Source organism: Melozone crissalis, unplaced genomic scaffold (genome assembly GCF_028551555.1).
Source record: "Melozone crissalis strain CALT ecotype California unplaced genomic scaffold, PUWL_Pcris_2 ptg000042l_1, whole genome shotgun sequence".
NCBI lineage: Eukaryota > Metazoa > Chordata > Aves > Passeriformes > Passerellidae > Melozone > Melozone crissalis.
The window spans coordinates 12,223,913-12,251,810 of NW_026535820.1; the positions used below are offsets into that span (position 1 = coordinate 12,223,913).

Here is a 27,898-nt window from a genome sequence, read left to right on the forward strand (position 1 = left end):
TACAGTTCCATTATTTTAATTGATTGAATATAGATTAGCAGTGTTAGTGTAAGAAAGATTTAATGGCATCAAAGTCATTCCAATTAAAACAAGGAAAAAAAATGTTGCAATGCACTTCAGCCAAACCATCACAAATGATATGTTATATAAATACAGACACGAGGTAGCTGGCAGCTATAAATCCACCAATTCTGGAAGTGCCTAATTTGTCTAAAAAGCATAAATTGACAAATATCAATCAAATCTTTCCATTAAAAAAAAAAATAATACCTAGTTTATTGCTTTTCATTGTTTACATCAGAAACAGGCAAAGGCTTATCAAAGAAAGTTACCTAGCTGTTGATGGCTTTTGATCATATCCACTTTTCAAAAGAACCACTAAATAAAACTTTGAATGCAAACAGCTGACTCACTCCCAATGTCACATACTCTCACCAAAATGAACAAAGGTTTGCATTCTCCAAGGTGAGGGGCAGGGAAAGAAGACGTAATATCCAAAAGAACAGCATTACCTACTTGCTTATGAGAAATCAGTAACAGAAATAAAACCAGTGTTCCCACCAGACAGAACACATTGAAAAAACAGATTGAGGACTGCAGGAAAGGCAGAAAGCTTCTAGCTACAAACACAGTGGCATCACAGCAAATGATTCATCTTAAGCAGATGAAAATATGATGATCTGTAGCACAGGTGTGATTTTTAGTAAAGCTTCCTGAAGTTTCTTTTTTGTGTGTTTCAGAAAAGGCAAAAGTGGAACAGACAAGGAAAAAAGGCAAGTAACATAAAAGAGGAAAAAATGTAAGAAAACAAGACAGAGGACTGAGAAGTAGGACAGACTTCAGCAATATGATCTGAAAACTGCTTAGAGGTCAAGTAAGCAAAGTGAAAGTTAAGTTCATTTCTGGAAAGAATCTGGAGGTGAACTAAAGGGCAGATGGGTAGGCAAGGGGGTTTTGTTTGTTTTTATTTTGGGCTTAGTTTGGTGTTCGGGGTTGGTTTTTTTTAATATATTTATATACACACACACAGAGTGCAAGTTTCTCTAACGAAGTGATACTACAGATGACAGAACTTACTCCCCTGCAACATATGGAATATCTTGACCTCTCAAGTAAACTAACCATACAAAAGTGATAAGAGCAAAAGGTGCACGTAACACCAGCAGCAATATTATGTTTGGCTTTCCACTACTTCTGCCAGTTACTGTACATATATTACATGACTATTATAGAAATGGCACAGCCTCAGACACTTTCCACAGTTTATTTACATTTTAAGACTAACTTTAATCTCAATCACATATCCATACATTTCCTTTGTTTCACTAAAACTTAAATGCATGGTTTATTAGAACAAAGACTGTAAACAAATATTTGCCATGTCCAATACATGTAACACAGGAGCTGCTTAACAGAAATTAATCCCCCCATTTTATAAATACAGGTATCAAAACAATCCTGAACATACTTTGTGACACTACTAGTAGTCGGCACCCACACCCTTGCAAAATTAAACAAGATGAGCAACGGTATTCACTGTACCTGCTACCTTAAAACAAATTTAACTGCAGCTCTTTTACTAAGCAAGATGGATAAAGCATGCCATTTATATTTTGCCTTCTCCAGAAATTATTTTCAGTAACATATATTATTCCACAGCAATCTGACACTTTCTGTCATGCTTTCATCTTGTAAAACCTGAATTCCAATCATAGGCTATTTCAGGCTTATGCTTAAATGACAGTGCCTCAGTAAGAGAAAAAAAATAATTGTGCTGCCTTTTTCTCCCATAGTGCCTGAAAACATATTGGGCATACATATATTATATATATTCTTACAAATGTCCAGGTCATGTATACCAGCTGAAATTCTTTAATGTGTGGGTGTTTGCATTGTGAGATTTAATCAAGACATTACATGAGTAGAAGGTTGTTGTTTTAAGACAGAAGTTTGAGAATCAGCTAAAATTAATTATTGTAAGTTTGTCCCTCTGGAGGTTGTGGAAGCTTCATATTTTCTTTGGACATCATTAGACGTCTTAGCTCTTGAAGTACAACTTTAATGCTATATGAATTTTGCCATTTTGCTAACACTGGTATGCTCCGTGCATCCACCTGGAAAAAGAAGAGAGAAATCTAATTTATAACTGAACACAAAATATCTACATAAATAACTGTTATCGACAGTTGCTCTAAGAAATGGTCTAAGATTCCCTGACACCTTCTCTGTGGCATAAAGTCCCTGTGTTCCTAACATATTTTAAGGAAAACAATCATATACTTACACACAGATACAGATTCTGCAATAAAATCCATGCAGGTGGACCCTTCCATCTGTGCTGCTACTTATATTAGTGTGAAGGAAAAAAGGACGGTAAGAGGACATCAGCAAACTGTTCACTGCAAAACTGAAACTGCTACCTCACAAAATTTATAGGTCTTTTTCAAATGACCCCCAAAAAGAAACAAATGATCACCTTCACTATGCTAATATATGCACCTTTCTAAAGGAACATTTCCCTTATTATTTCTTTGCTAAAAGTACTGTTGGTGATTTCTTTCACACAGATATTACACGCTGCTTCTCATACATCTAGAGGCACTACATGTATTAAGAAATGTCTTGAAACACTGAAATAATTGATTTGTAATGCTTGGACATTTCTTAGTTCTTTGCATCCTTCTCACAGTAAGTCATCTTACGGAGCCGTGAAGATTACTGTACATCACTTACCAAGTGGAATATGAACTGAAAGGAAAGGACATGGGACTTCTCCTATGCGTTTATAAAACCTGTGGGACAATTTACACAATTATATTATAACAGGGAGGTTTCCACAGGAAAGTCAGCAATTGAAAGTCATCCTGGGAATTGTTCTGGCAGCAGGTTAATTCCCAACCCCTGCATGGAAGAGCTTAAGAGCACAGAGGGGCCTACAGCTGTGCAACTGCAAAGCAGGCCCTGGGGCAGGAATAGGGCTATTGCATGCTACTGGATTCCTTTGGTAGAGTTGCAGCCCATATGGCTACAAGAGTGCTGGAAACCACTGTTTTATGATTTAGGTAGCATAAAACATCAAGAAGTTTCTTATCCCATCTTAATTAGGGCAAGCTGAAAGAAAAAAAAAAACCTGGAATCAGAAATGTTAACACAGATGTTTTATTTCTAGATTATTTGAAGTGAGGCTATTTTCAGAACACCAGATGAGACTAAACCTTTTTGTAGGAGGAAACTGAGGCCAAGGTTTAACAACATGCTGGCTTGGGCAGCAATACTATCCCAAGAAACTTATGTTCCCTCTCTTGTTCCTTCAACAGTGCTACTGCCTACCAGCTCAGTTAAACCATATACAGGGAAATATTTTGTGATCTGAACTGACAGAACCCACCTAGTTTAAAGCACCACCTTGGAATGAAGGTGGTGCTTTAAACTAGGTAGGATCTGTGACCTTATTTACAGCTCAGCACTTTAAAGCATTTCTTTTCACACAATGTTCTGCTCAGAGCTGGGAACCCCTTAAAGTCAGCAGAGTTGCCAACAACAACTTGTATCATCAAGCTACAGTAAGAATGGCAGTCAGATGATTTAATAATTATTGCAAACATTTGATAAAAAAGAAAAATACCATAAAAATAAAAGCTAAACTATGGAGCAACATCATGCCAGTTTAAAATACATGAGTGTATGAGCCAATACAGAAAAAGGTTGTGAAAGTTAGCACTGGTGAAATCATCGCTGTAATTCCTGTACTATTGCTACTTTTTTAAAGGGGTATTTGGGTTAACGTGGTAGATAGGATGCAAAATGACTGGAAAGGAAGTAGGCCTGGGACTACAGAAATTAACATCTAACTTCAGTCTGGAAATTCTGCTTTCATATCATCCTCCTTCCCCTTGCTTCTCCTCAATTCTGCCTTTGTAGTTTCCCTCAGGTCTGGATGTTTGCCTCAATTACACCACACAGCAGCCAGTCACCACTGCTGTTCAAATAATGCAGTTCTACAAAGACTGGAACATGAGAGCTGATCACTTAAGAGTAAGCTCCTCCTGGTTTTCTTCTTTCCTGGGAATTTGCAACAAAAAAACTCACAGACTGCAAACTCTGCTTTAACGTTACTGTGAATGTTTTCTGACTAAAGACTACTGCAACATGACATTTTTGTTGCTTGTTTATCTCAAGTCTCTTTTCTGCAAGTCACCAACTTCTTTCATAACATCTTGCAGCAGTAAAGATTTTGGCTCAGGTTCTGTTTTCTGTCTTGCAGAATTGATTTCCAAGTTAGTGCATAATAAACTCACTTTATGAAGAACAATGATAAGACATTTAAAGACATTTAAGAGAGTGACACAAACTATGTTCAAATCACACAAAGGCATAAGGTAATATTCAAATGCACATCCTGGAACACAGGGAGACATTTCAAGGTCTCATAAAAGCTAATAAAGCTGCAAACTGCAATCTGAAGACTATTTAGACTATTTTATTGGGGGGGGGGAGGTACACCACTGTGGAACCCTGAATAATAAGAGAAGCAATCTATGAAATGCATTATTTTTTTAAACAGTTGAAAACAAACCAAATTATTTAACACAATTATACAAAGTATTTAGTGTTTACAATGTTCCAAGTAACTTCAACAACTAGCAGCAAATGTCTACAGCAAACATAGTCAAAGCAGTAACTGGGCAGCTTACAGATTTACAGCTGAGAGTCCTAAGTGATTTAAAAGTAAACAAGTATTTCCAGCTGTAAATGGTATCCTAATGAACAGAAGTGATTGCAAATCCTGCAAGATAGACTGCTGAGGAGCACTATCACAGATGCAAAAATCAGACAACCTCAAAAGAAAATGGGAAAACAAACAGCACATTAGAATGCAACCTGTGTTTTATCAATATGAGATAAGTAAGTAAGTCTCCAAGAGAAAAGACCCTGTAGCATTAGCAATAATAATCTACACTTTTACAACAGTGATGCCATTAGCACATAAAAGCATTTTGTGCAGCTCTACACAAGTACTTGGACTTGTTTTTCTGACTTTAGTAACCTAATTCTGTACACAAATACAGCAGATCCATAGGTAAGTTAAAAAGAAAAAACCTACAAACTTTTTTCTTAACTTGCAGATAAGAAAAGAAAGACAATTTAACGGGGTGCCTCAGAGCACCTTAGTGTTTTGAGATAAAATATTCCTGAACTAATTCTCTCCTCTCCTGCAGTAAATTTATCAAACAGTGATTCCTGAAGATATGCTGCTGGCAGAAAAGTTACTTACAAACTCCTCTCTCACAGACTAATCAAACAAAAAGTCAATAAAGTTGTACCTGTCAGTATTGATAAATTCATTACACACATGCCCTTTCATGCAAAGAGTAAAGGAATTTCTGAGTAAAGGGATTTTTAATCAAGAAAGTAGAGAACCATTGCCCACAGAGCAGTAAGAGAATAGCTTGCTCAGATCCCTAGTAACTACACTTATCTGTCTTTCCCCTGTACCACTCACACTCTAACTCAACAGAAATTATCACCCTCTAAAACCCCCAGGGTGGGCCCTACTTTTCCACAGATGTTAACTGGCACACAAGCCTACCATAACAACATTACAAATGTTTTGGGTATAACCTGCTAAGACAAAACAATTTCAGCTGCTGTTTGTCTCAGGTCTCTTTTCAGCAAGTCACAACTTCTTCCTGACATCTACAAGCAATGTGACCAAAAGCTGGCCACATGTCAAAACCCAGGGTGCCTGCAGAAGCACGGACAGTAGAGGAAGTCTGCAGATGAAACCCTGCCATTAATTCAAAGAATTCAAACCACTTATGATCTATTAAATGAAAGATGACCAGAAAGTGGGAGAACAGCTTGGAAGAAACATGAAGGAGCTATGAGGAAGCATCTATATCAACTGCTCCAGGATGCTGAACCTGCCCCACTGTTTGTTCCACGGTTCCTCTAATGACCACAAAGACAAAATAAGATAAAATGCGAGACACTGGGACAATGGGCACATTAAAAATTATATAATAAATATGTTTTAAATTCACTACTTATGAAAATTCCTTTCATTAAAAATACTATTCATTCCCATTTGAACCCATTAGGAAAAAAAAAGAAGTTATGCATTTGCACAGGAAATCCTTCATAAGATATACAAGTTTATCTTCTGGGGCAAAAAATGAATGATGGTTTGATGTAAGATTATTAACTTACTAAAATCAATTTTTCCTGTACCAATGACTCAATTTGAACAGTGCTTTTAAAACAACAACACAGATTTCCTGTCACAGTAGTCATCCTGTTCCTCAGCAAGCTGAGTGAATGTAGACTTTTCCAAACAGAAGCTCAAACTTACTGGCTTCAGTAAACAAGAGCCTTCAGGCTCTGCTAGTCTAAGGTCCTTCTTCTGGAAACCAACACCTATACCTTGAGGTATGCAGAGATTAAGCCATGACAGCATACTTCTTCACTGAATCACAATAATACACGTTCCTATAGTACTAGGAAGAGGTATGAAAATCATCTTCCAAACATACCATAAGCAGCTTTTGCTTCTCACAACTTCTCAATAAACACACACCCTTAGTCAACAAGCCACACTTGTGATTAAGGGCATGAGCTAATTTGCAGATAGCAATTTTAACAGGATATTCAGGTAGAGTAAGATTGTTAGCTACATAAAAGTATTTTCAGAGTAATTTTAGACTATTTCTGAAGCATTAGTGAAATAGCTTTGGATGACCAACCAGAACACCACTTTACAACTTACAACAGCTCAAAATATACCCTGAGAACCTCTTCCCCTGCTACAGTCATTGAGACACTTGACCTTCACAGTTCAGTACTGTTAATTACAGAAATGCAAGTCCATCTTTCTTGTAAATCTCACTAATTATTTAAAATCCAAATATGCTAACACACCTTTAGGTATTGCCTTAACCCTACTACTCTGCATTCACCAAAGACAAATGTACCCACAAATGGTGATTGTGTTTGTGATTGTGCTTCCTGCTGACAGATGCACACACCACTGCAAATGCAAGGCAGCTCACAGCTCCTGTCTGAGCAAAGGGGCACCCCTGTTGCTCACAGTATTTAAGGAACCTGGTAACAAGCTTGCCTGAGCTGCTGCCACAGCTCCTCTGTTAACTCATCCCACCCTAACTGCAGGATCAGAGAAAGCAACTTACTGCAAATTGACCTTTAAAATGCAAGTGATTACCAGCTATATCAAAAGGTCTTAAGACCGAAGTTCAGAATCTCACCTTGGATTTGAATAAATCCAGTATAAAGGAAACAAGAGTATAAATACACCAGTTCATTACATCCAGAGTGAGTCTCATCAGGAACAACCTCAATTTTTAATTAGTGGAAACATCAGACAGAATCTGTAATATTCCTCCTACAATACAAAACTAATCCCCTTTTATAAGAGTATTATGAGGGAAATACCTACACAGAGCTTAAACACTTATTGTTTTCCTGTTCAAAACTAAAACCTTCATCTTCATTTAAAAGAAACAACTGTCTTAATATTATAAATAATGCTCATCTCATTGGTAAGCCACAAAAAGCCACAAAGATTTGAAGAAATAGGCCACCAAATTTCAAATGAAATCTGTACTTATAACCACTAAATAGAAAGCTCTGTGCAACATGCATATTCCTCACCTGATTTTCACAGAAATATTTTTAGTGTAAATTAACAACATGGTTGATCTTACCATTTCAACTTACCATTCCATTGGAATTATTTATTCCATTCATATTAATTTTAGTAACAAATCTAACTGTAGGAGGTGCTTCTGGGTATTTAGGTCCACACTCTACTTTCAGACTGTATATTCTGTTTTCATAGTTTGTCTAGAAAGCAAAAAAACAGACTAATGCATTTTACTGAAAGCTAAATATTAAGAATTTTTTAAAAACAGAACAAAGGCAAGAGGAATAACAATTATGAAATATGAAATAAATATAAATTTGTTCATATTGTATACCAACTGAAGGTCTTGGATTACTGACTGATTTCCACTGTTTTGGCAATATTGATTACTTCATGATTATGCATAAATTGCACTGCTTTTTGACTGCACCATACACAAGTTTTAATACAATTCTGTTTTTAACTCACATTTGCTCTCATCCTTTCTATCCACCTGCATCCTCAAAACAACACAGTACAGGACTAAGAGAAATCAATTAGCTTTAGGAAAATTACCACCTTCCCCCATAATGAAATATGTAATACTGTAAAAAAAATGGAAATGGAGGAAGACAGGAATGCCAGTAATTTAACAGTTAAGATATAACCAAAACCAAAATAAAAATATAACCTGCAAAAGAAACATATCCTGGAAGTAGTTAGCACTACAGAAAATATCTGAAATTTCTGCAGCTGAGAATCACTTGGTTTACTGGAGGATTTATGAGCTTGGACAGTAAAGTGACTGCTAGTTTGCAGATGTCATTCCAAAGTGACCAAGGAACAGATAATTCTAAGTGCAAGTATACTTAGAATTAGATATGGTTCTATTTTTTTTTATCTTGTCAACTAGGCCATACCAAAGATCAATGCTTTGCTGGTCACTGATGCACGTGCCTCTGTGTTCCAAAATGAAGATGAACTCCATTTCTACACCTGCTTTTGCATTGGCACAACAGAAAGAGCCAACATGAACAAAAAAGCAGCAACATGCCTCTCAGCTTTCCAGAAGTAGCATCTTTAACCTGTTCTGCATCAGTCAGCTGTCACTCACTCTCCATGCAGAAGCATCAACCACACAGCCAAGCATCAACCAACAGGCTAGTCTGTGGTTAATTAAAATGCAGAGTGAAAACAGGACTACTGAAGCACCCTAACCATGTACCATAATTTCTGAGCATGCACAGAGACTGAACAGCAAGCAGGTCACAAAGAAACAGCGAAAAACTAAAGCTTTTCCATTACTCTTTCCCATTACTGCGAGTGTAATTAGGCACTGGACGAGGTTGCCCAGGGAGGCTGTGGATGCTTCAACCCTGGCAGTGTTCAAGGCCAGATGAGATGAGCTCTTGAGCAACCTGGTCTAGTGGGAGGTGTCCCTGCCCATGGCACAGGATGTTGAACATCTTAAGGATGAGCTTAAGGATCTTTAGGGTCCCTTCCAACCCTCACCATTCTGATTCTATGATTAAAAGCTGAAGGCCAGATAGAAGTCATCTTATCCTGCTACAGGTAACATTGCTGCTGCCACAGCCAGAAAACACAGTAACTAAAATTCTCATTATTCATTCAGCCAGAACAATTTTCTTCCCCAGAGAGGGATGCTGTCAGTTACAGTGAAAATAGGCCAAAATGTATATAATTCTGCTCACAACTCTGGAAAAACCCAAGAACAGCACTCATTTTCATTCCCTTATCCAGGTGGCTTCTCAATTTTGCTCAATTTATCAAGTAATTGTTTTACTGCAAGCCAGGCATCCCTGGCCAGCTTCCCAAAAAAACTAAAATTTCATTTTCTGTAAGTCAAAAAAATGCTTCCATTAATCCAAAACAAATCTAAACTTCCTCTCTTGCTGTTGGGTCACCTTTCAAATGAAGCAATAAAAAAAACTGATAAGCAATTTTTTTTTCCACAACTATAGAGAAGCCTCATATGAGAAGAACTTCATGGACAATATTAGCAACTTTCTCCATGTTTTGCCTAACTGTACCAGCTACTTAATTCAGCCAATTCCAAAAAACACACATCTTCTACAGGCCATGAAACTAGATATGCAGTTCTTCTCAAGGTGCTGTAACTGGTTTGGGAGCTGGTGGCTTTCACTTTCTGCAGTCACTACATATTGCAAGTCATTCTATCTGCAAGGCTGTGTGTCCCTGAAATGGCACAAGATATATTTTTTGCATACACGCTTTATCATAAAGGAAATAAACTCACAAAACTACAAATTGACCAAGACTGAAAAGTGTATCCCAAGCTGGGCTAAGTACTTTCATTGTTTTTTAAAAACACAAGGGATCTTCTATAGTAGTATTATAAATATAGTATTATAGACATAATAATCTCTTTTCAAAGATGTGTAGTAGTCTACCTTAGGTTGAACAAGAAAGCAGTCACAGGCAGTGCTGGAGGGTTTTTGGAGAGCCAGGGAGACCCCATGACAGCTAGGTCAAAATTTTCAAGTTTTTATCCCAACAGATTAGACTACAAACTTTCTTCAAAATGGACTCCAACACTGATTCCACAGAAGCTAATATCCAAAGCATACAGTCATTGTGATTATACATTAAATCTGCCCTCTCCCAGCTGCATCCAATTCTTAGGAGCTCAGCAAGGTCATTCAGGTGTTCAAAGCAGCCTACTGCAAGTGGCAAAGGACTTCCAAAAGAAATCTGAATTACACTGAATCTATCTCTGGAACTCTGCTACTTTGGAAGACGTTATTTTCACTGAGGCAGAGCTCTGATCTCTGTCTTGGACAGCTCATTCCATAAGCCCTGCAGCACCAAGGGACACACAAGGCAGGTCTCGCTCTAGCAGTGAAAGGCACGTGCTAACTGAGGGCTACTTAGATATACTCATTTAAAGGTCTCAGTTACACACTGATCTTTTGCATCATATTATAACCTAGGAGAAAGCGTGCAGTAAGACAACTGAAGTCCACTCATATCTGATATGGTTGATATACACAAGAGGTGATTACTTCTCTTGCAAGCTGTGTCAGTCTAAATGACATTCTACAGACCTTCAAAGGTCAGAAGGATTAGAGGTAATTAGAAGCTGCTAGTATTTAAGTATGATTCAAGTGAAATTCCAACACTGTTATACTGAAAGACTCAATAAAACTTGTAGAAGTTGAAAATGCATTGCCAGTTTACTACAAAATTGGAATTATCAGGCACATGTGACAAAATAGGGAAAGACAGTTACCTGTTTATTGTACTATCAGTGTACACTTATGTTCAGTAACAGTGGAAATACAGAATTAATATATTCATAACTAAGTAAAATATGTCTCAGATCACAACTGGCTTTTACAGACAGCTGTAGAAACAGGGAGGCTAGCCTGAAACACTTACATGCCAGAAAATGAAAAATTATACACTATTTCTACAAATTTATACATTGAATTTTAACTATTCCTTTACACTGTAGAATAGTAACATTTTTTTATTTTGTATTGCCTAAAACCTAACAAAAATGATTTATTTCATCACACTTACCCTTGGTGGCCCAATAATCATTCCTGTCCATCTGGTGAGTGTCATATCTTCATCATCTTCAAGGCCCCAGCTTACTGTACCATCACCCACTCCCTTCTGCCCTTCTTCAAGTTCTTCCAACAAGCGAAAATTACGAGGTACTTTAACTAGAGAGAATGGAACAATGTAATTAATACTGCTCACATTAAGGAAAAGGTAATAACTTCCTTGCTTTTATATGTTCCACACGGGCAACTGCTCAATGTATTTTCCAAGTCAAGCAAATATTGCCTGCACAAATTTATTTAGCACTCTAATTGCTTTGAAGCAACTAACTGCTTCACTGGAGGTTAATTGCTACCAAGTAATACCAATACAAGCCATAAAACAGAAAATAGGAGAACTCTCTTTAGCCTAAGATGGCTTAGTTCACATTCTCTTTCCCAAGCACAGTACATTTCAAAATCAATTGACTGTCTGTCAAGTTCTAATCAACCAGAATCCACATTAAATCAATACAGCAAATTTACTCCAAAACAAAATTAAAGAATGTAACATTTAACACAGATTATCCTAAAAAATGTCAACTGAAGACTGAAATATTTCCACTTGATTACACTTGTTTTTAAAAAAAACTCAACAAAAGACTAATATCTGAAAGCAAATTGAAAATCAAGTCTTTTTTAATCTAGTGATTAATACTGCCACTTGCCAGAGGAGAAAAAAAAAGCACAGAAGCATTGATTAAATTGTTAAAGAGAGATAAAGACATATTCAAAACAGAATACACAGATTAACTGCCTTTAGAGAGCACCAACTAATAGTCACTAACCAAACTATAATTACAGGATTTGTATTATTATTCATGAAAATAGGCAGATATTGATAGATATTAAACAACACGATGCTCAATTGCTTTACAGCATCAGCTAAAATGGTACTTCAGCACTTGAGGGAAGAAAGGTAATTAACAATCATGGAACGCATGCAATCATGGAATGCTTTTATTTTCAAATATAATATGCACAATGATGTAGTAACAATATTACAATACCATAAAACTTCCACTTAGCTACAGCTGCTTATAATTACTTATTTTTTCTTATATCTTCTTACAACTATAGTATTATCCATTATCTTCACTAGAGATCCTTTCCAGTACTGTAAGAATCCAGGTGCTCCATAAAACTAAAAATTAACACTGGGTATAGACAATGTTATTATCAAGTTTGAAAAAGATGAAGGTTAAAGAAAACTGTTTTGCATATCAGTTATTCAGGTTTGCATATCACTGTGATTTCAGGTTTTACATTACCCTAGTCTGTTCTCCAAGCAGTCTCTATGCAAGAAATCAAGAGTTTTAATGTACTATATTATTATTCAGTCAGATAATTGATGCAGATATATGGACCAGTATAGATACACATACCCTTTATCAACTCTTCAAATAGCTTATCTGGTAGAACCATAACTTCTCTTAAACAGTGTTTGAAACTTTTTTTTAGTAACACAGACTAGGGAGGCACTTCCAAAAACTGCACAAACTATTGTGTCCAAGTTGTCCAAATTCCCAGGGAAAAGCATTACGGGTACAGTACAGGACAGTGGAAGGAAATTAAGTCATTCATGTACGGCCTCACCTTCCGTCCTGCCTTGGTGCTGCCACTCATCTGAGCCCTTACTGAGCTCCTTCAGCTTGCTAACTGAGCAGAAAATGAAACATTTTGGTCTTCTCACAGCCCAGCCAGCACATGTGCTGAGAGCACCAGCAGAGTACATCAAGAAGCAGACCACATCTCAATTTTTTGACATAAAACCTTTTAAAAACCATAATTAAAACACATTTTCCCATCCTCTGGTCCCACTCTGATTTGTGACAAACATTAAGTGCGTACATTTATGTATCTAATTCTGACTAGAGATGAGAACTGACAATCACACTTCAACCACAAAGTTTTTATTCCACATTCATACATGTTCTGAGTTGAGTCTGCCAAACCAAATGATAAAGTTCTACTTTGCATCACATAACTGAAAAGATTCTGACTGGTAGGTGCAGTCTCAAATTAAAAAAACCCACAACAGCCTCCTCCTACAAACCCCATGTACCTTAGCATTCACACATTTAGGCTTCCCCAGCAGCTTAAATCCACCTTTTCTCAGAACCTCTGCTCTGACTGCAGAACTTCTGAGTCACAGTTTAGCTCTTTAAAAAGAACATAAAAGATGGTACCAAAGAGGATTTAAGCTTATTTCTCATTATGTGCCATCACCTTTCAGCACAGCCTAGATGACCCAGCTGCTCACTGTCCTGATGTTCCATGCCTTCTCCCAGAATTCTGTTGCTCTTGCACTAACCAGGCTCCTCTATTAGCCAAATTGTCACACTAATTTAGCAAAAAAAGCTGGTTTTCCTTCAAGGAAAAATCAAATCCAACCAGTTAATCAAGTGAATTGACTCAGGAAAAAAGAACAACAAATGCCAGAGCTGACTGCTGTGGCTCTCAGTGCCTTCCTTTGCAACACCAAGGCTGTGAGGATAAAGGAGCTTTTTCTGACAAAAAGCCACTGCACTGACTCAGCTGTATCATAAAACTGTACCCAACACATTAAACTGGAGGAGATGACACTAGAAAACAACAACCCCTTATGATGAACTGACCTGCGTTCATCACATTTTTTCCATCATATTATCTGTGCTCACTGATTCCCATAACTGCCCAAGGGGAGCAGTGAAGGACTTGGGAAACCTCCAGAACATCTCCAGAAAATAATTTAGATCTGCTCTGAAAAGAGACAAAAGCATCAGAGAGCAAGAGCCAGACTCCCCACACTAACATTCTTATCACTGCTAGAACTAAGTAGCAAAACACTGTTCTGAAGTTAAAAATAAGAATAAAAACACCTTGTGTTAAAAAAAATACACAATAATCCCAACTAAAAACCCAACACACGTGCACACAAAATCTTGTCAATAACAACAAAATTCTCCCCCCCAAAACCCACTAAACTGCTTCTATGTCCCTGGCATATATGACTAATGTTTTATCATCAATACTTCAAACTTTTAATAAAGTAATTACTGAATGCTTTCATAGAAAATGATTATTGCTAGATTTCTGACAAGTGACACAGAATAATGTAAAAATTAACACAGTGGATTTAAAACAAACAAACAAACAAACAACCTAACAAAAGACAATCCCTTACTATTATTTATAACTAGAGACTTAGAAACTTACAGCAAAATTAACTGGAATTAAATATTGTCTTGAGCATCTACCCCTGTCCTTGTGCATGCTATTGCACTCTACATGCTTGCTTTGATCATGCTATAACCTTTACACAAAACAAATTTACCTAGCTTGAAGAGTGGAACACACACACAAGATTGTGCTCTCTTCCCAGTAAAAAACAACAAGAACTTCTGTCTAGAAATCCAGTCAAGGATGATCTGGATTTTCCAGAAATTAAGTTTCCTCCTAGTATAAACAGAAAGTAAAAAAATTCCTCTTCTCACCATTTCAGGTATTTCAGAGAGCAGTTTTATCTTTAATCCAGACAATGCAATTCATCAAGTATTTGCTAAAAACTTTGAAACATTCCTGACTGAATTTGAGTAAGAATCGTTATTTCATTTACAGAATTTGGACAATGAAACATTTTTCTCTTTTCACGTGCAGCTCATTAGCTGTATGAAATTACAGAAAGCAGCACCATTCTTCAGGTGACTACCAGACCTCAGGTGTTCTCCCCAGTGCCACCTGCTCATGGGACCACGAAGCAGCTTCAGGCAGGCACAGACAGGTTGGTTTTACTCTCTGTAACAGGCAGAGCTAAAGCCTCACACTTCCAAGTGAAGGGGATTAAAGCTGTCAATTTGAACACTGGCAGAACTACAGGCATGGTAAATTCCCTCAGCAGGCTGTGATTTACAGCTCAATACAACACTGCACCCAGCACAGCTCTTTGCAATGATGGACTAAGGCTCTGCATGTGCAAACACAGATGGTTCCATCCAGATTAAGAAAACAAAAAGCAAAACCTCTCTTCACTTTATCTGCAAAGATCACCTCACTGTGGATTTTACTGACAAATAGCCTCCTGACACCCCTGCCCAAAATCTGTCACAGGAACTGCCAAACAACTTCTACCAAACTCTCACAAACAGTTGAACTAAATATATTTCTCTTAAACAAAACATCACTCATGCTTACATATACTAATAGTTTTTAATTTAAAAATTGAATCATGAAACTGGACTACACAAATCCATGAAATAATCAGTAAATTTAATACCCTGGAATTAGAAGAGAATGAAAGAAGACTCAGTAAACAAGGCCCCAAATTTAAGCATGAGGGCCTACTTTCATGTATCGGAAGCTACTTCAGGCACTACATTCTAAATCACCAAGTTAATAGAAATAAAAAACACACTACCACAAAGGATGAGTGAAGAAAAAAAGTTATAGCTATGCTTTGATCCAGAATCTGCATAACCTGAAAAAAAATCAGGAAAGAAAATTAAAAGGAATCTTCAGTGTCCATTAGTAGTACCAACAACTTTCACTGGAGTAACAAAGGAGAATTGCCTGGATGAACCTGTTCTTGCTAGACAGAGTTCCCCAGTGGGTAATGTCAGATCACGCAGTGATACAGTGATTTAATCAGCAGCAACAAGACAGAACACACAACCGCACTTATGTGCACTTAAGTCAGATTTGACAGACCTCACTGGATACATTAAATCACATTTTTAAACAGTTCACATGGACACACTCCTGCAAAGAGTTGGCAGTTCAAGCTCCTCACACATCAAATGATGCTTTGCTGTGTAAAAGGCAAGAGTGGGATAACCTACACCCTGCTCTTGTCCCTGCAGGTTACAAAAGCAAACCATAACCCAAACTTTTAATGGATTAGCTCAGAGCCTAAAGTGTGAAGTTTTCTGTAAGACCCAAAATTATGTTTTTTAGAGTAATTGTCCATAACCAACATTCCATACCAAGATTCAGTTTCTCTTCAAATCTCTCAGTTCTTGACTGTAATCACTCCTGAAAGTTACCTCAGTACCAGGACCATTTCACCCAGCACACCCCATGCCCCCAAGACTCCAAAAGACAGCTCTACAAACAAATCCTAACGTGCACACAAGAACAAGTTATATCAAAAAATCCTACATCAACACAATCAGATACTGTCAGGGATGCTATTCTTCCTGATTGAGACAGCTGTGTCAGGGAGTCTGTAGTATGAAAAATTTTGAATTTTTGAGTTGGCTCTTGCCCACTGACTTCCAGCAAAACAGAAACTGAAAAGTATGTTCAGCTTGGTAACAAAGAGAAAAACCTCTCAAACCCCATTTATCAGCTTCAGGCTCACAGCAAAGTAAGCATTTCCTAAGGACATGGAAAGGGGGGAAGGACGTCAGTCTTGCAAATTTCAAGCCATAAAACAATTTCTCCTGGGGCAGGGAGAGGAAGAAAAAAAATACAAAGAGAAACACAGAGAAAACAACTTGTTCCTTTCAGTCTCTGAGCAATTCATCTTGCTCTGGACAAAATGAAGTAAAAACCTGAAACGCTGTACTAACAACAACAGTCCACACACCCACAAAAAGAACAACCAAAGCCTTAAATAGGCCCTGAAATGCCAATACATTAAAAACAACAAAACAAACAAAGAAAAGTAAGGGGAGAGAGGAAAGAGGGTCAGGGTATATGAAATACTAACATACTCTATTCTGGCTGCAGAAGATATTCCTCTGAAATAAGCTTTTTTTTTTTTGTAAACTTGATGTGTATTCTTGTTTGCCAGTTGCCCTGCTCGCACCACTTCTGAAAACACACACAAGAAAAGCTTTACTATCACAAACTTACTATCAAGAAGTATTGCCTGGTGTACCCTAATGACATTGCAGTTATCTGAGGCTGATCACAGTAACCAAGCTCCAAAACCCTGAAATATTTCAGTTAGTACAACAACCAAGCTGGACACGACAGTTTTGTCTAGAATAGAACTCCATTGCTGGCATCAGTAGCAGAATGCAGCAATTCAATAATGGACTTTGTTATTCTTGTTGCTCTTGTTTTAAAATCAAGTGTGTTACTACACACATAGTAAAATCACTGTTTCCAATAACCAAGACATGATTCTTATTCAAGGTAAACTGATGTTTCCAACTGCTTTCCAGGACAGTTTCAATGTATTTCAGTAAAATTCAAATTCATAATTCTTTATGTCAGTCATTTTTATAAAGTTGCATTTACTCTATGCTATTTTTCTCAACTTTCCTCCACCAAGTATGTTCCAAAGCAGTGAAACTCGAGCAACAGAATATTCTGCATTAACAATTTGAGTTTAAATTGAAAAAGTCCTATACTATGTTAATTTAAATGTTGAAACCGATATATTTACCAGCAATAGGTGACCCATGCACATTGATCAGGATGAGGAATAAGGTACTAATCAAGTCTGAACCTCACAGAGCTGTAAGCAACATGAATTTAGGTTAGTCTTAATGAATTTGAAAATCTAACTATGCTTACCTATGGAAATTTTCTAGGAATAGAAGTCAAGAAGAAAATCAGATGAAAATTCATTTCCACATAGAAATTATTCATCCCAAAAGAAAGAAGCAAGACAACTAACTTGAAGAATTAATAAGAGATGAGTAGAAGGTAAGACTCCACAGCTCAAGTAAGCAGATGTACATCAATGACCACTACAGAGCAAATAGAGCACAAGGCCATTGGTTCACTGTGCTCAATGCTCACTGTAACTCAGAGCCAGCTTTGCTACAATACTGAACAGGTATGAAGTGGTAAGAACTAAATGGGTTACTGTACTTCTTTGCAGGACTAAACCTATATATATATATGGATATGTTTATATAGAACACCATGTAGGAGCCCTGTAACTGATAAACCCCTTTCCCTTTTACAATATTTGACATTAAGTATGTTTAAGTATGTTGAAAGCACACAAGTTGGAAGACTACAAAGAAGAGGTGCAATTCCAGGAACCACACTGAAGCTAAACTATGCATTTCATCAGGTTTTGGGTTTTGTTTTTTTCATATAAAGAACTGTCAGTTGCTGAGAAACATTTCCCAGCATGAGGCAATAAAGAGCCACAGCAGTGTGAAAGCTATAACCCTTTATCTTAAAACCTAATTTTTGGTTAAAGCTAAGTAAAGTCATATTTGTTTTCAGAATTATATTGGTGAAAATTTCTATTTATTTCACCTAAGTGAAATCCTACATTTGATAGTATCTTAATAGGCAAAATCCTAACTTAAGCTAGGCTTCATGAAAATAACTTTCATAGGAATTTCCTTTTTATTTCAGTCCAGCCACAGCCATAAACATGCTAAATATGGCTCATATTAAGAAGGCAGCTAATGAGAAACAGTTAATAGAGCAGAAGTCTCGGTCATTTACTGCAACTCAGCATTCAGATTTTGCTGGAGGGGAAAAGGGCTGGACAGGTATAGAGGTTATTTCTTTAAGGCAGGGCACTAATGCTAGTTTAAAAAACAAACAAACAACAAAACAATAAAGATAACACAGGTTTATAGAAGCAGTTTTTTTTACCCGGCTTTCCATTTCATATGCATACTCATAACGTTAAGACACTACCTACTAGCAATAATAACTGAAAATGATAAATTCTACATAGAATGACATTTTCAGTGCTAGCTGTAGTTTCACTGGGGTGGGAAGAAATTAATTTCTAGACAGCTACCCATTAGTAGCTGGATTGGCAGACACATACCTGATTTATAAGCATGTTAAAATGGTTTAAACCACAAATCTTGATGCTGGAGTAAGAGATCTCAGCAGATCAAAACACAAAATTGATGTTGCAAAAGCAATAACTTACTCAATGTTTCAGTTGCTGATGGTTTCACATTAAGAATGACGAGACCTTAAACTTGAGTTCTCCAGCAGAGTGCACATTCCAAATCCAGAACTTCTTCGGGAAAAGTTTGTACAATTTAAGGTTTTATTAATTATGTTTTAAAGTGTGAGAAATTACTAGCAACACAAATAGGTACCTTACCAAGGCATCACATAAGCCTTCCCTTCCTTTACCTTGCCTCCTGAGTAACCAGAAGGAAGTGAGTTAACTCCTTCCAATAACTTTGATTTTTACCAATTCTGTTCCATAACCCACTGAATTATTGACTGAACGCAGCCCTATGGACACAACTCTTTCTATGATGGTCAGGATCCCCCCAGGAAAACACATCATATCTGTTAAATTTTTATTCACTTCTAATCATGCTCATGGCCTCTCCCCTCTTTCACTGCTCCCCACTGCCACCCCTTTCCCCTTATGCACCTTTTCCAGAGGAGCAGCAGATGGAGGTGCAGCTGCCATTAACTATCTGATTCATCAGAGCTGCTCCCACCTCTGACCAGCAGCCCTGGAGGAACCAATCTCTTAAAAATTCCATCAAGTTTTTCCCACTCTCCACTATCTCCCCTTACCAAGGCTCATGCACCTCTGAAAACCTGCATTCCACAGCTCCTGCAGCCCAATTTCCAAATGCCCTCTCCACTGCCCTGATTTGTTATGGAACAACAATATCCTACACATCCTAAAGCTGCACAAGGCACAACAGTAAATAATAGCAAGAGTCATCACTTGCACATCAGCGAGAAGAAGCACAGAGCAGTCAAGGTTGGATATGTGCACACACAGAATACAGCCCAGACCTGACAGCAACTCCAGCTGAACTCAGCTTGTCAGCAAGGATGCAACAACATCCCTCTGTCTTGACACTTTGATGCAAACACGATCGTCCTGAGTACTGCTGCTGGCAGGGAATGACTAATGGTGCTCATAAAAATTACACTAATGAAGAAACTTGCTTCACTACAGATACAAATGCTGTAAAGACTACATAACAGAGAAGGCATAAGCAAGCTCTTGGCAAAAACAAAGGGGGGGGAAAAAAGGAAAAAACCTCTAACCTTCAAAAAGTCCCATAATTTTTTAAAGTAATTAAAATACCTCATCCAAACAAACTTTTTTGAAAAGCTACCACAACAACAGAAAACTATAGCATAAATCCCACTAAACTGGACTGCAGTCCCAAAAGAAAATTGGTGTAAATTGCTTAAAAGTAGTTTTACAAATCTGCACCAATATTAGCGGCATTTCTTTATCAGTGTATATTACATGTAAATGGATTTTTTTTTAATAAACAAGACACTGCATGACCAGTGATGCCTCATACAATAAGAAAAAACATATAGGTACTAAACAATTAAATCACTAAATAACTCATCAATTGACATCCATGAACGGTGGAAATGCACAAAGCTGACTACAGGTTCAAAACTTTACTCTTTATAGGCAACCACTGAATGAAACACATGAGATACTAAAATTCAACCACCTTCCCATATGTTTTAGTGTATGAAATTAGAAAAGTAATTTAAAGTAAGCATTGTGATGCTTAGCAAATTGAGAATTAGTGTTTCAATTTTGTACGAAACAATGTAAGGCAGGAAGCCAGCAAACAGGAGTTAGAAAAAATAGCTGTCACTTCAAAAACCACCAGCAATATTAACTGTGATTTAATAGTCTAAGGAATCAAGATTTTACCAGGCAAAGAAATCTTTCCAATTTCTACCCTGAGAAGTTATAAACTAACCCCCAAACTTGTTTAGTAAATTTGTTTAGTAATTACCCCACTATTAAAAGCACAAAGCTAAATAACAGCCGAAAAAAAAATTAATGGAAGTTAAAATGGCTCATTTTTGAAACTTGCATTTTAAACCTGACTTTCTGTTAGCAGAGAGAAAAAAATATTTTAAACAGATACTTATTAAGTTACCTTTTAAATTACAATGACATAGAAACTTATTTTTCCCAGATAAAGGGACAGGAGGAGCAGGAGACTACAGGAACTCAGCAGAGGCCAATATTTCGTCATGAAACAGCTTTCCCAGCATCTGCTTTAAAAGTTAAGAATACAATGTGTGACCCAGATAACATGAGGAGCATCAAGGATTTAGTCTGGCAAAGCTGTAAAGCTGTCTTAAACGGGTTACAAGTCATTGATTAGCAAACAGTTGTTCTGACATGTGCATGAAGGTCCTTTCCACCATGACTCAGCACCTGTCCACAGTACAACACATAAAGATCCTTTATCGATGCAAAGCAAGTAATGTTATTCTTTCAGTTATACACATAAGCATATGCTTATGGATATAATCAGCACATGCACCAATCACCACACATTTAGTAAAAAAGAACTGCCATTAAATTATTTTCCTACATTATTTTTGAGAATCATAGTTCAGTCTGCTATTTTCTATATGCTGTGGTATTCAAAAGCTCAAATTATTTAATATTTACATGATCACACATTCCATTTCAGTGAGAAGAAAGAAAAAAAAAACATGCAATTCCTTCTCTGGAAAAGTTCTAAGTTATATGAATAAAACTGGACATTTTACTGCAAATATACTGAATAAAGGACACTCCTTTTATATGTATTGGACAAAATGTTTTGATTTACTCAAGCAAATTGCAAACACACTTAACTATCCAGTTTATGAACAGTCACAAATACAATGGAGGGAGGTGATTTGTTTCTTTATGCTATTAAACACATTTAATGCAAGAATTTCTAAAAGAGCGTACTGAATCTATATTTTTTCTGACTATTTTTAAAATCTAGTTGAAATATTTCATCCTTCTGAAATAAAGATTGTAGAGCTCTGAAGTTCTAAGTGTCGAAGATTCCATTCCTTCCAAAATGCTAACTAGGAAATGCTTTAGAGTCACAGACTTAAATCATCACACAGTTTTGAAAAGGCTGTAAACCAGAAGCTCATGTTATTCAGAATCAGTCTGACAGCTTCACAAGTCATAAGTTTCTGCCCTGATTCAATTCAAAATATTGTTTGAATTATATGTCATTAGGGTATTCCAAATGACAAATACAAAGAAAAACATTCTTTGGGCAGGACAGCATATAGTAAAACCCTTCCAAATACTTAAATCAAGGCTACTTTGAACACTTCCCCCACAGCACTTTCTTGTCTTCCCATGGTCTCTGCTGAGGTTCCCACAGGATAACTGAGACAACATGACAACAAAACCTAACAGGAGTAGCTGAAGCTGATTAGTACTTTACATTAAGTCTCAGTCAAGATGAAATATGAGCTACAGTGTAGATAAAAAAGAGTTAATAGTGGATATACTAAAATAGCAGATAATATGAAAGATAACAGATAGAAGAGATAATAGTGGATAAAAAGAGTAGGGACAGAGAGAGGAAAGGTCTGTTAACAAAAAGAGGCTGAATAGTTTCACAGCATGTATTTAATACTGCCTCTGGAAAATCTTCCATAAGGCAAAACAAAAATACTAACAAATACATATGTAATTCAATTCCACCAACTCCTCATAAGACTTGAAAATCTAATTCTTACATGAGAAGCTTTCTCATGCATGCTTAGGTTTATAGTACGGACCATCTGCCTCCAACTGCTGAAAGGCACATCCTCCTGAAACTCTGTGTTGTGCCTTTATCCAGGCTAAAATTTCCCAGGATTGTACAGAACAGTTTAGATAATGGGCTTCAATACTATGTCTGATAACATCCCTGAATTTTCAACAAGCTCTTAAACAAATAGAAGATTACAAAGTAGGCCACTTTTTTATTGCAGAGGTAAGTTGCTTTGCAGCGAGAACACTTACACAGCTATTGTGGCAGAAAGACATAAGTAGGTTTGTATTTAAAGACAGAGTTATAAAATACCAGGAACAAAGGCAGGAAAATGATACAGGCAAAACTCTGAGAAGAAACAGAGTATCTTGCCTATATATGCCCCAAAGTTGGAAAGAACTGATGGTCTATATATAGTTTTAAAGCAATTTGCAATCTAAACTTTTCTCAACCCAGCTGAAATTATTTGTGGTTTGTCAAGATGTTTTTAAGCAGGAGAACAATCACAATTGCAATTCCTTGTGCATAGGACAGGATGGAAAAAATGCTCCACACAGAGTACTTGCTGCCTCATGGAACACAGTATTTTACTTCTTTTGTTTTGTTTGATTACTTGCAGCTTTAAGAAGTCTGTGCTTACAGAGCTAACACTGTAAACTCACAGAACAAACTCTGAGGACTCTAAAATTCTAAAAAGCTCTTAAACTTCTTGGACCAGTTCTGAATAAATGAACAATGTGGTGGAGACATAAAAGAGAGAATGGGAGGGAGTAATACATCCTTTAAGGTAAAACACAGTGGATAAAAACACATCTATTTCCTTGAGAAGGAAAAAAAAGAGGAAGGAAGCGAACATTGAACGGGTCAGAGGGAAAGAGAAGCCTACCTGTGCAGAGTTTTCTAGACATGAAGTTTAAACTGTATCACATCTCCTACGTGGAAAAAGTGGTCTTTAAATCGTTGCTTCTACATCCCACTTACGAATACATCCCCTTATTACTCCTCTGAATGGCTTTTAATATCTAGCTGTCCCACACTCAGGGTATAAATCTTTACCCTACTAAGCACAGAAGAGACAAGACATCAGCTTAATTTGGAATGAAGAAGAAAAGAGCTTCAAGGCAATTAAGAGAAAGTATTGCAAAATATCTCACGTTATCGAATATCTTGCAATTGTGGGTTTTAAGAGCAGAAGAAAAAATCCCAACCACCACCAAAAGCCCCAGCCATTAGGGATGGCACACTCAGCCCTTGCTCCACAGCTCAGGGAGTCTAGAACGCACTCAAGACCACTTCCAGCCCTTCATTTTTATCCCAGCCTCCTTACTGTAGTCATGCACACTTAGAAATGCTTCCACAACCACCAAGTGTTTGCAGATAGAAGTAAAAAATAAAGTTATGAAAATAAGTCACTGACGTGCATTGTGCCATTTCTACTCACAGAATCAATCATCTATAAATTCAAAGGGAAGGACATTTTTGCATGGGCAAATGAGGTTACACAATGAAGCTGTTTCATCCTTATAGAGTAGAATGACTGGAAATTTAAAGTATGGATTTTACAGAAAAATATTTCACAGGGATCTAGCCACGTATCTTTCAAACACACTTTCAAAAAAGGTTGCTCAAGACTACATACTAGAAATAAATCAGGAATCTCGTATAATGTATTTTGACTGTAGATCAGTCAATTTTTCTTCCCTGAGCACCCAGTTTCAGCAAACCAAGGGGAATTTTCATTAACTCAGCCCTATCCACCCTCCCCCAAGCTACTGAAGCTCTCAGCTGAAGAGGAAGGAGACAAAAGCATTAGCAGCCCATAGTTACAGCACCATATTTGACACTGCTGCCTTAATTCTCCTATTTTCCCACATAAACTCTAACCACTTAGTGACACCATCAGTGCCTTTAGGGAACATTCACATTATATATATATATATATGTATATCTATATATATATATGTGTGTGTGTGTGTATATATATATATATGTATAACCCTATATATAAGGTATATAATATTACGTATCATAGGCAATATAATACTGAGACCCAAATTATCAAAATGCAGAAGTTAACTCCTCAATTAACTCCTTGTAATGATGTTTTTTATATGCTTCTTTTTCTTGAGATAGACAAGAGATGTTTAAATGGTATGCCTTAGTGAAATATTTCTTTTAACTTGAAGCTGTTTATTTACATCTTCTACTATGTGTTTTCAAACAGATTAACAGAATGAATCTCCAGCTAAGCAATATGAAACTGGATAATTATATATTACATATAGCTGCTCTCTTCTCCAGAAAACTGACTTGTTTAACCCCAGACCTCCAGCTGTACCCACACAAATAACCTAGATCAAGCTTCAAGCAGAAGGAGTTGTAATATCAGATCAAACTGCAGCTTACAGACATCCATTTCTAGCACATGCAGGATCTACATGCAAAATTTACTCACTACAGTAATTTTTGTAAAGCAGGTAAGATTTTGTAAAGCAGGTAAGATGCTTATTAAACAGCAATGTAGCACTCATATATACCATTTCTTTGGCACACATTAAAGAACAGCTATTTTCAAACTAAATTCTCTGCTGTTAAATGCACATAATTTGTTACATTATTGCTCACAGAATTAGCAAGCCCAGGAAAGGAATTTCTGGGATAAATGACAGTTGACCTTAGTAAAAGTTTTGGTGTTGACTTCCTTGTTAGAATTTCATTCCTTGACTTCATGCAGTCAATTTTTTTTTCTGAAATAAATAATGATGAAGTTGAACTTTATAGCAAGAGCAGGCTAAAGTAACAAAGCTAGGTAGATTTAAATCTTAAGTCTATAACAAAGTTAAGTCTATAGCAAATCATTCCCTGTCCTCCTCCACAAATGATTATAACACAGCTTCCTGGCAAGAGCAGTTCTGGGTGAAGTCTGAATTTTTACATACTATGTGGAAAGTATAAAACAAACCCCCCACCACCCCATGTGTGTGCCAATAAAGTCTCAGTATTTTCTCCACAAGAAGATGTTGTTTTAGAAGCTCTGACTAATTTTCCCAGCAGTTTTGTTGATGATTCAGCCTGCTTGCTGCATTTTACTACAACAAATTAGTTTAATTTAATTTCTTCAACAAGATGTACATGCAGTACTGGCCCTTTACATTGTTTGGAGCAGTCACACGTATTAGGAGTTTCCTACATCTCCTCCTTTTTATGAACTTTAAGTGTGGCTGTATTTCTGAGGCAAAAACAACCCCATCTGATTAACTGCATAGAAGAGATTTTAAAACAACTCTTGTAAGACTGTAAAGAACACTTACAGCAGTGAAACCATCCAAGTTCAGTCAAAAACCATTTATTCTTATAGAGTTGAAGTAGAAAGAAAATAGCCTCACTATAAAGATTTTTTGTAGCTGATACTCTGCACTATCCAGGTTGAATGCCAAATGCCAGTGCTCAATACATGACCTAAACCAATTTTGCCTCCTTGTGTATTACAGGCAATCTCCAGTGTCAGCCCAGACACAAACTGAAGTCTTGCAGTGTTGCTCTGTAATAAAACCCTTTTAAATTTAGACAACAGGAAAAAAAGTAAAAAAGAATCCTAACACAATAAAATGCAGTAATTCCCAGATGAGCAAATACTTGGGTTTCTCTATATCCATACTAGCTCAGTTTATCATAGGCAATAGCTATCTTTTTGGACTGCTCTTCCACATAAGTTGCAAAAGCTACTTCAAAAGCTACTTTATCAAATTCCACTCTGAAAATCCCACATCCCCAAATGTATTACCAACTGGAGATGACTCTCCTTCCTCAAAAAAAAAAAAAAAAACAAACAAACAAAACCTGCCCAAGGTACCAAGACCAGTTTAAATATACAGATGTTTTTTATCTTCTGTGATAGTCCCAATTCTCCAAAGATCCACTGGATTGGCAGCAGAAATAAATTAGTGGCCAACATTTACCCTAGACTAGCTGCTGAAGTCAATTCATTTCCCAGTCCTGAGGTCCATATTAATCCCACTTACAAAGTCTCAGGGATGAGAGAAGAGGAAACCAGCCTCTGAAGACTTCAGGTTTTAGCACTGGGGGAAAGGTCTTATTGTATTTGAAGCTTCTCATGAAATGAAACTGAGACAGTCAAACTGTGCTTCTACATTTAGCACTTGAAGCACTATTCTTGTCCCTTTCTTTGTCACCACTTTCCACAACATTCTGGCACACCAGTGCTCCACACACGGTGTGCTGGCTACTGAGAGTGGCTTCCTGGGATGACTGGCAGCTCTTTGCCCTTAAATTTCACTATGAGAGAGCCTTTGGCTTCAATGGATGCCACAGAGAAGAGAGCTCCACTCCTCCTTCCCATTATGCTACAGTCACCACCAAAGTGAAGTACCTTTGTCCCAAAACACAACACAGGCCTGAGCCCTTCCCTCCCGAATAAAGAGGGGACACAGACAGCCCTTTTATTTTAGATACCGCTATACCACGTCTTCTGTGCTCACCCAGCAGTACACTGGGACAAATCTTCAGCACAAATCTTTCTTTCCTGCAGCATTTTCAGCAGGCTAACAGCATCTCCTCCCTTCCCCACGGACACCAGCATCTCTCCATCCATCGCTGGCCCTCGGCAGGTCAGTTCTCCCCTCCCCCGGCACTCGGAGCCCGGTCTCCCAGCACGCACCCCAGGCCGGGCTCTCACAAGGATGGCGCTGCCCCACGGACGGAAGGGATGGGGCCCGTGGCAGAAGTGAATTAGGAGGGATTTCTTTTCATTGGACATTGGAAGGGGCTGCCCAGGGAGGCGGTGGAGTCACCGTCCCTGGAGGTGCTTCAGGAAGGACTGGACGTGGCACTCGGCGCTGTGCTCTAGTTGACAAGGCGGTGCTCGGCCATAGGTGGGACTCGCTGACCTCAGGGGTCTCTTCCAGCCTAAATGAACCTGGCATTCTGTGATAACCTGTTCCGGCGCCCCTGCAGCTTCCCTTTCCCCCCTGTCAGCAGACAATTCCTCCCCACTCGGCTCTCTCCCATCGGGGAGAGCTCGCCCCCCTCCATCCCGGCGAAAGGAGACCCGCCCCGGGCCCTTGTGGGGGCGCCTCCCCGGCCGGAGCCCAGCGCGCCGCTCTCCCGGGCCCAGCGAGCCCCCCCTCACAGACCTGTGGATCCGGCCATCTTGTCCGAGCCCCCCCCACACCGCTCCGGGCCCGCACGCCACGCGCGTCACTTCCCCTCGGAGCGGCTCCGTC

At 37.8% G+C, this 27,898-nt stretch overlaps 1 protein-coding gene across 1 annotated transcript; it reads right to left on the reverse strand.

The window, feature by feature from the left end:
- Nucleotides 1-27,898, reverse strand: UBE2V2 (ubiquitin conjugating enzyme E2 V2). The gene is made up of 4 exons (XM_054285014.1): nucleotides 27,809-27,898; nucleotides 11,204-11,349; nucleotides 7,735-7,860; nucleotides 1-2,114 (listed from the first exon to the last, which is right to left on the reverse strand). The coding sequence occupies exons 1-4, from the start codon at nucleotides 27,822-27,824 to the stop codon at nucleotides 1,968-1,970; spliced, it is 435 nt and encodes a 144-aa protein (XP_054140989.1). The 5' UTR covers nucleotides 27,825-27,898; the 3' UTR covers nucleotides 1-1,967.

Excerpts from the sequence above, each read along its gene's own strand:
- UBE2V2 (XM_054285014.1), bottom strand. Across the intron at positions 7,861-11,203 it reads TGATTATTGGGCCACCAAGG|ACAAACTATGAAAACAGAAT; the intron begins GTAAGTGTGATG and ends TTTGCTTTCTAG. Across the intron at positions 2,115-7,734 it reads TAAATAATTCCAATGGAATG|GTGGATGCACGGAGCATACC; the intron begins GTAAGTTGAAAT and ends TTCTTTTTCCAG.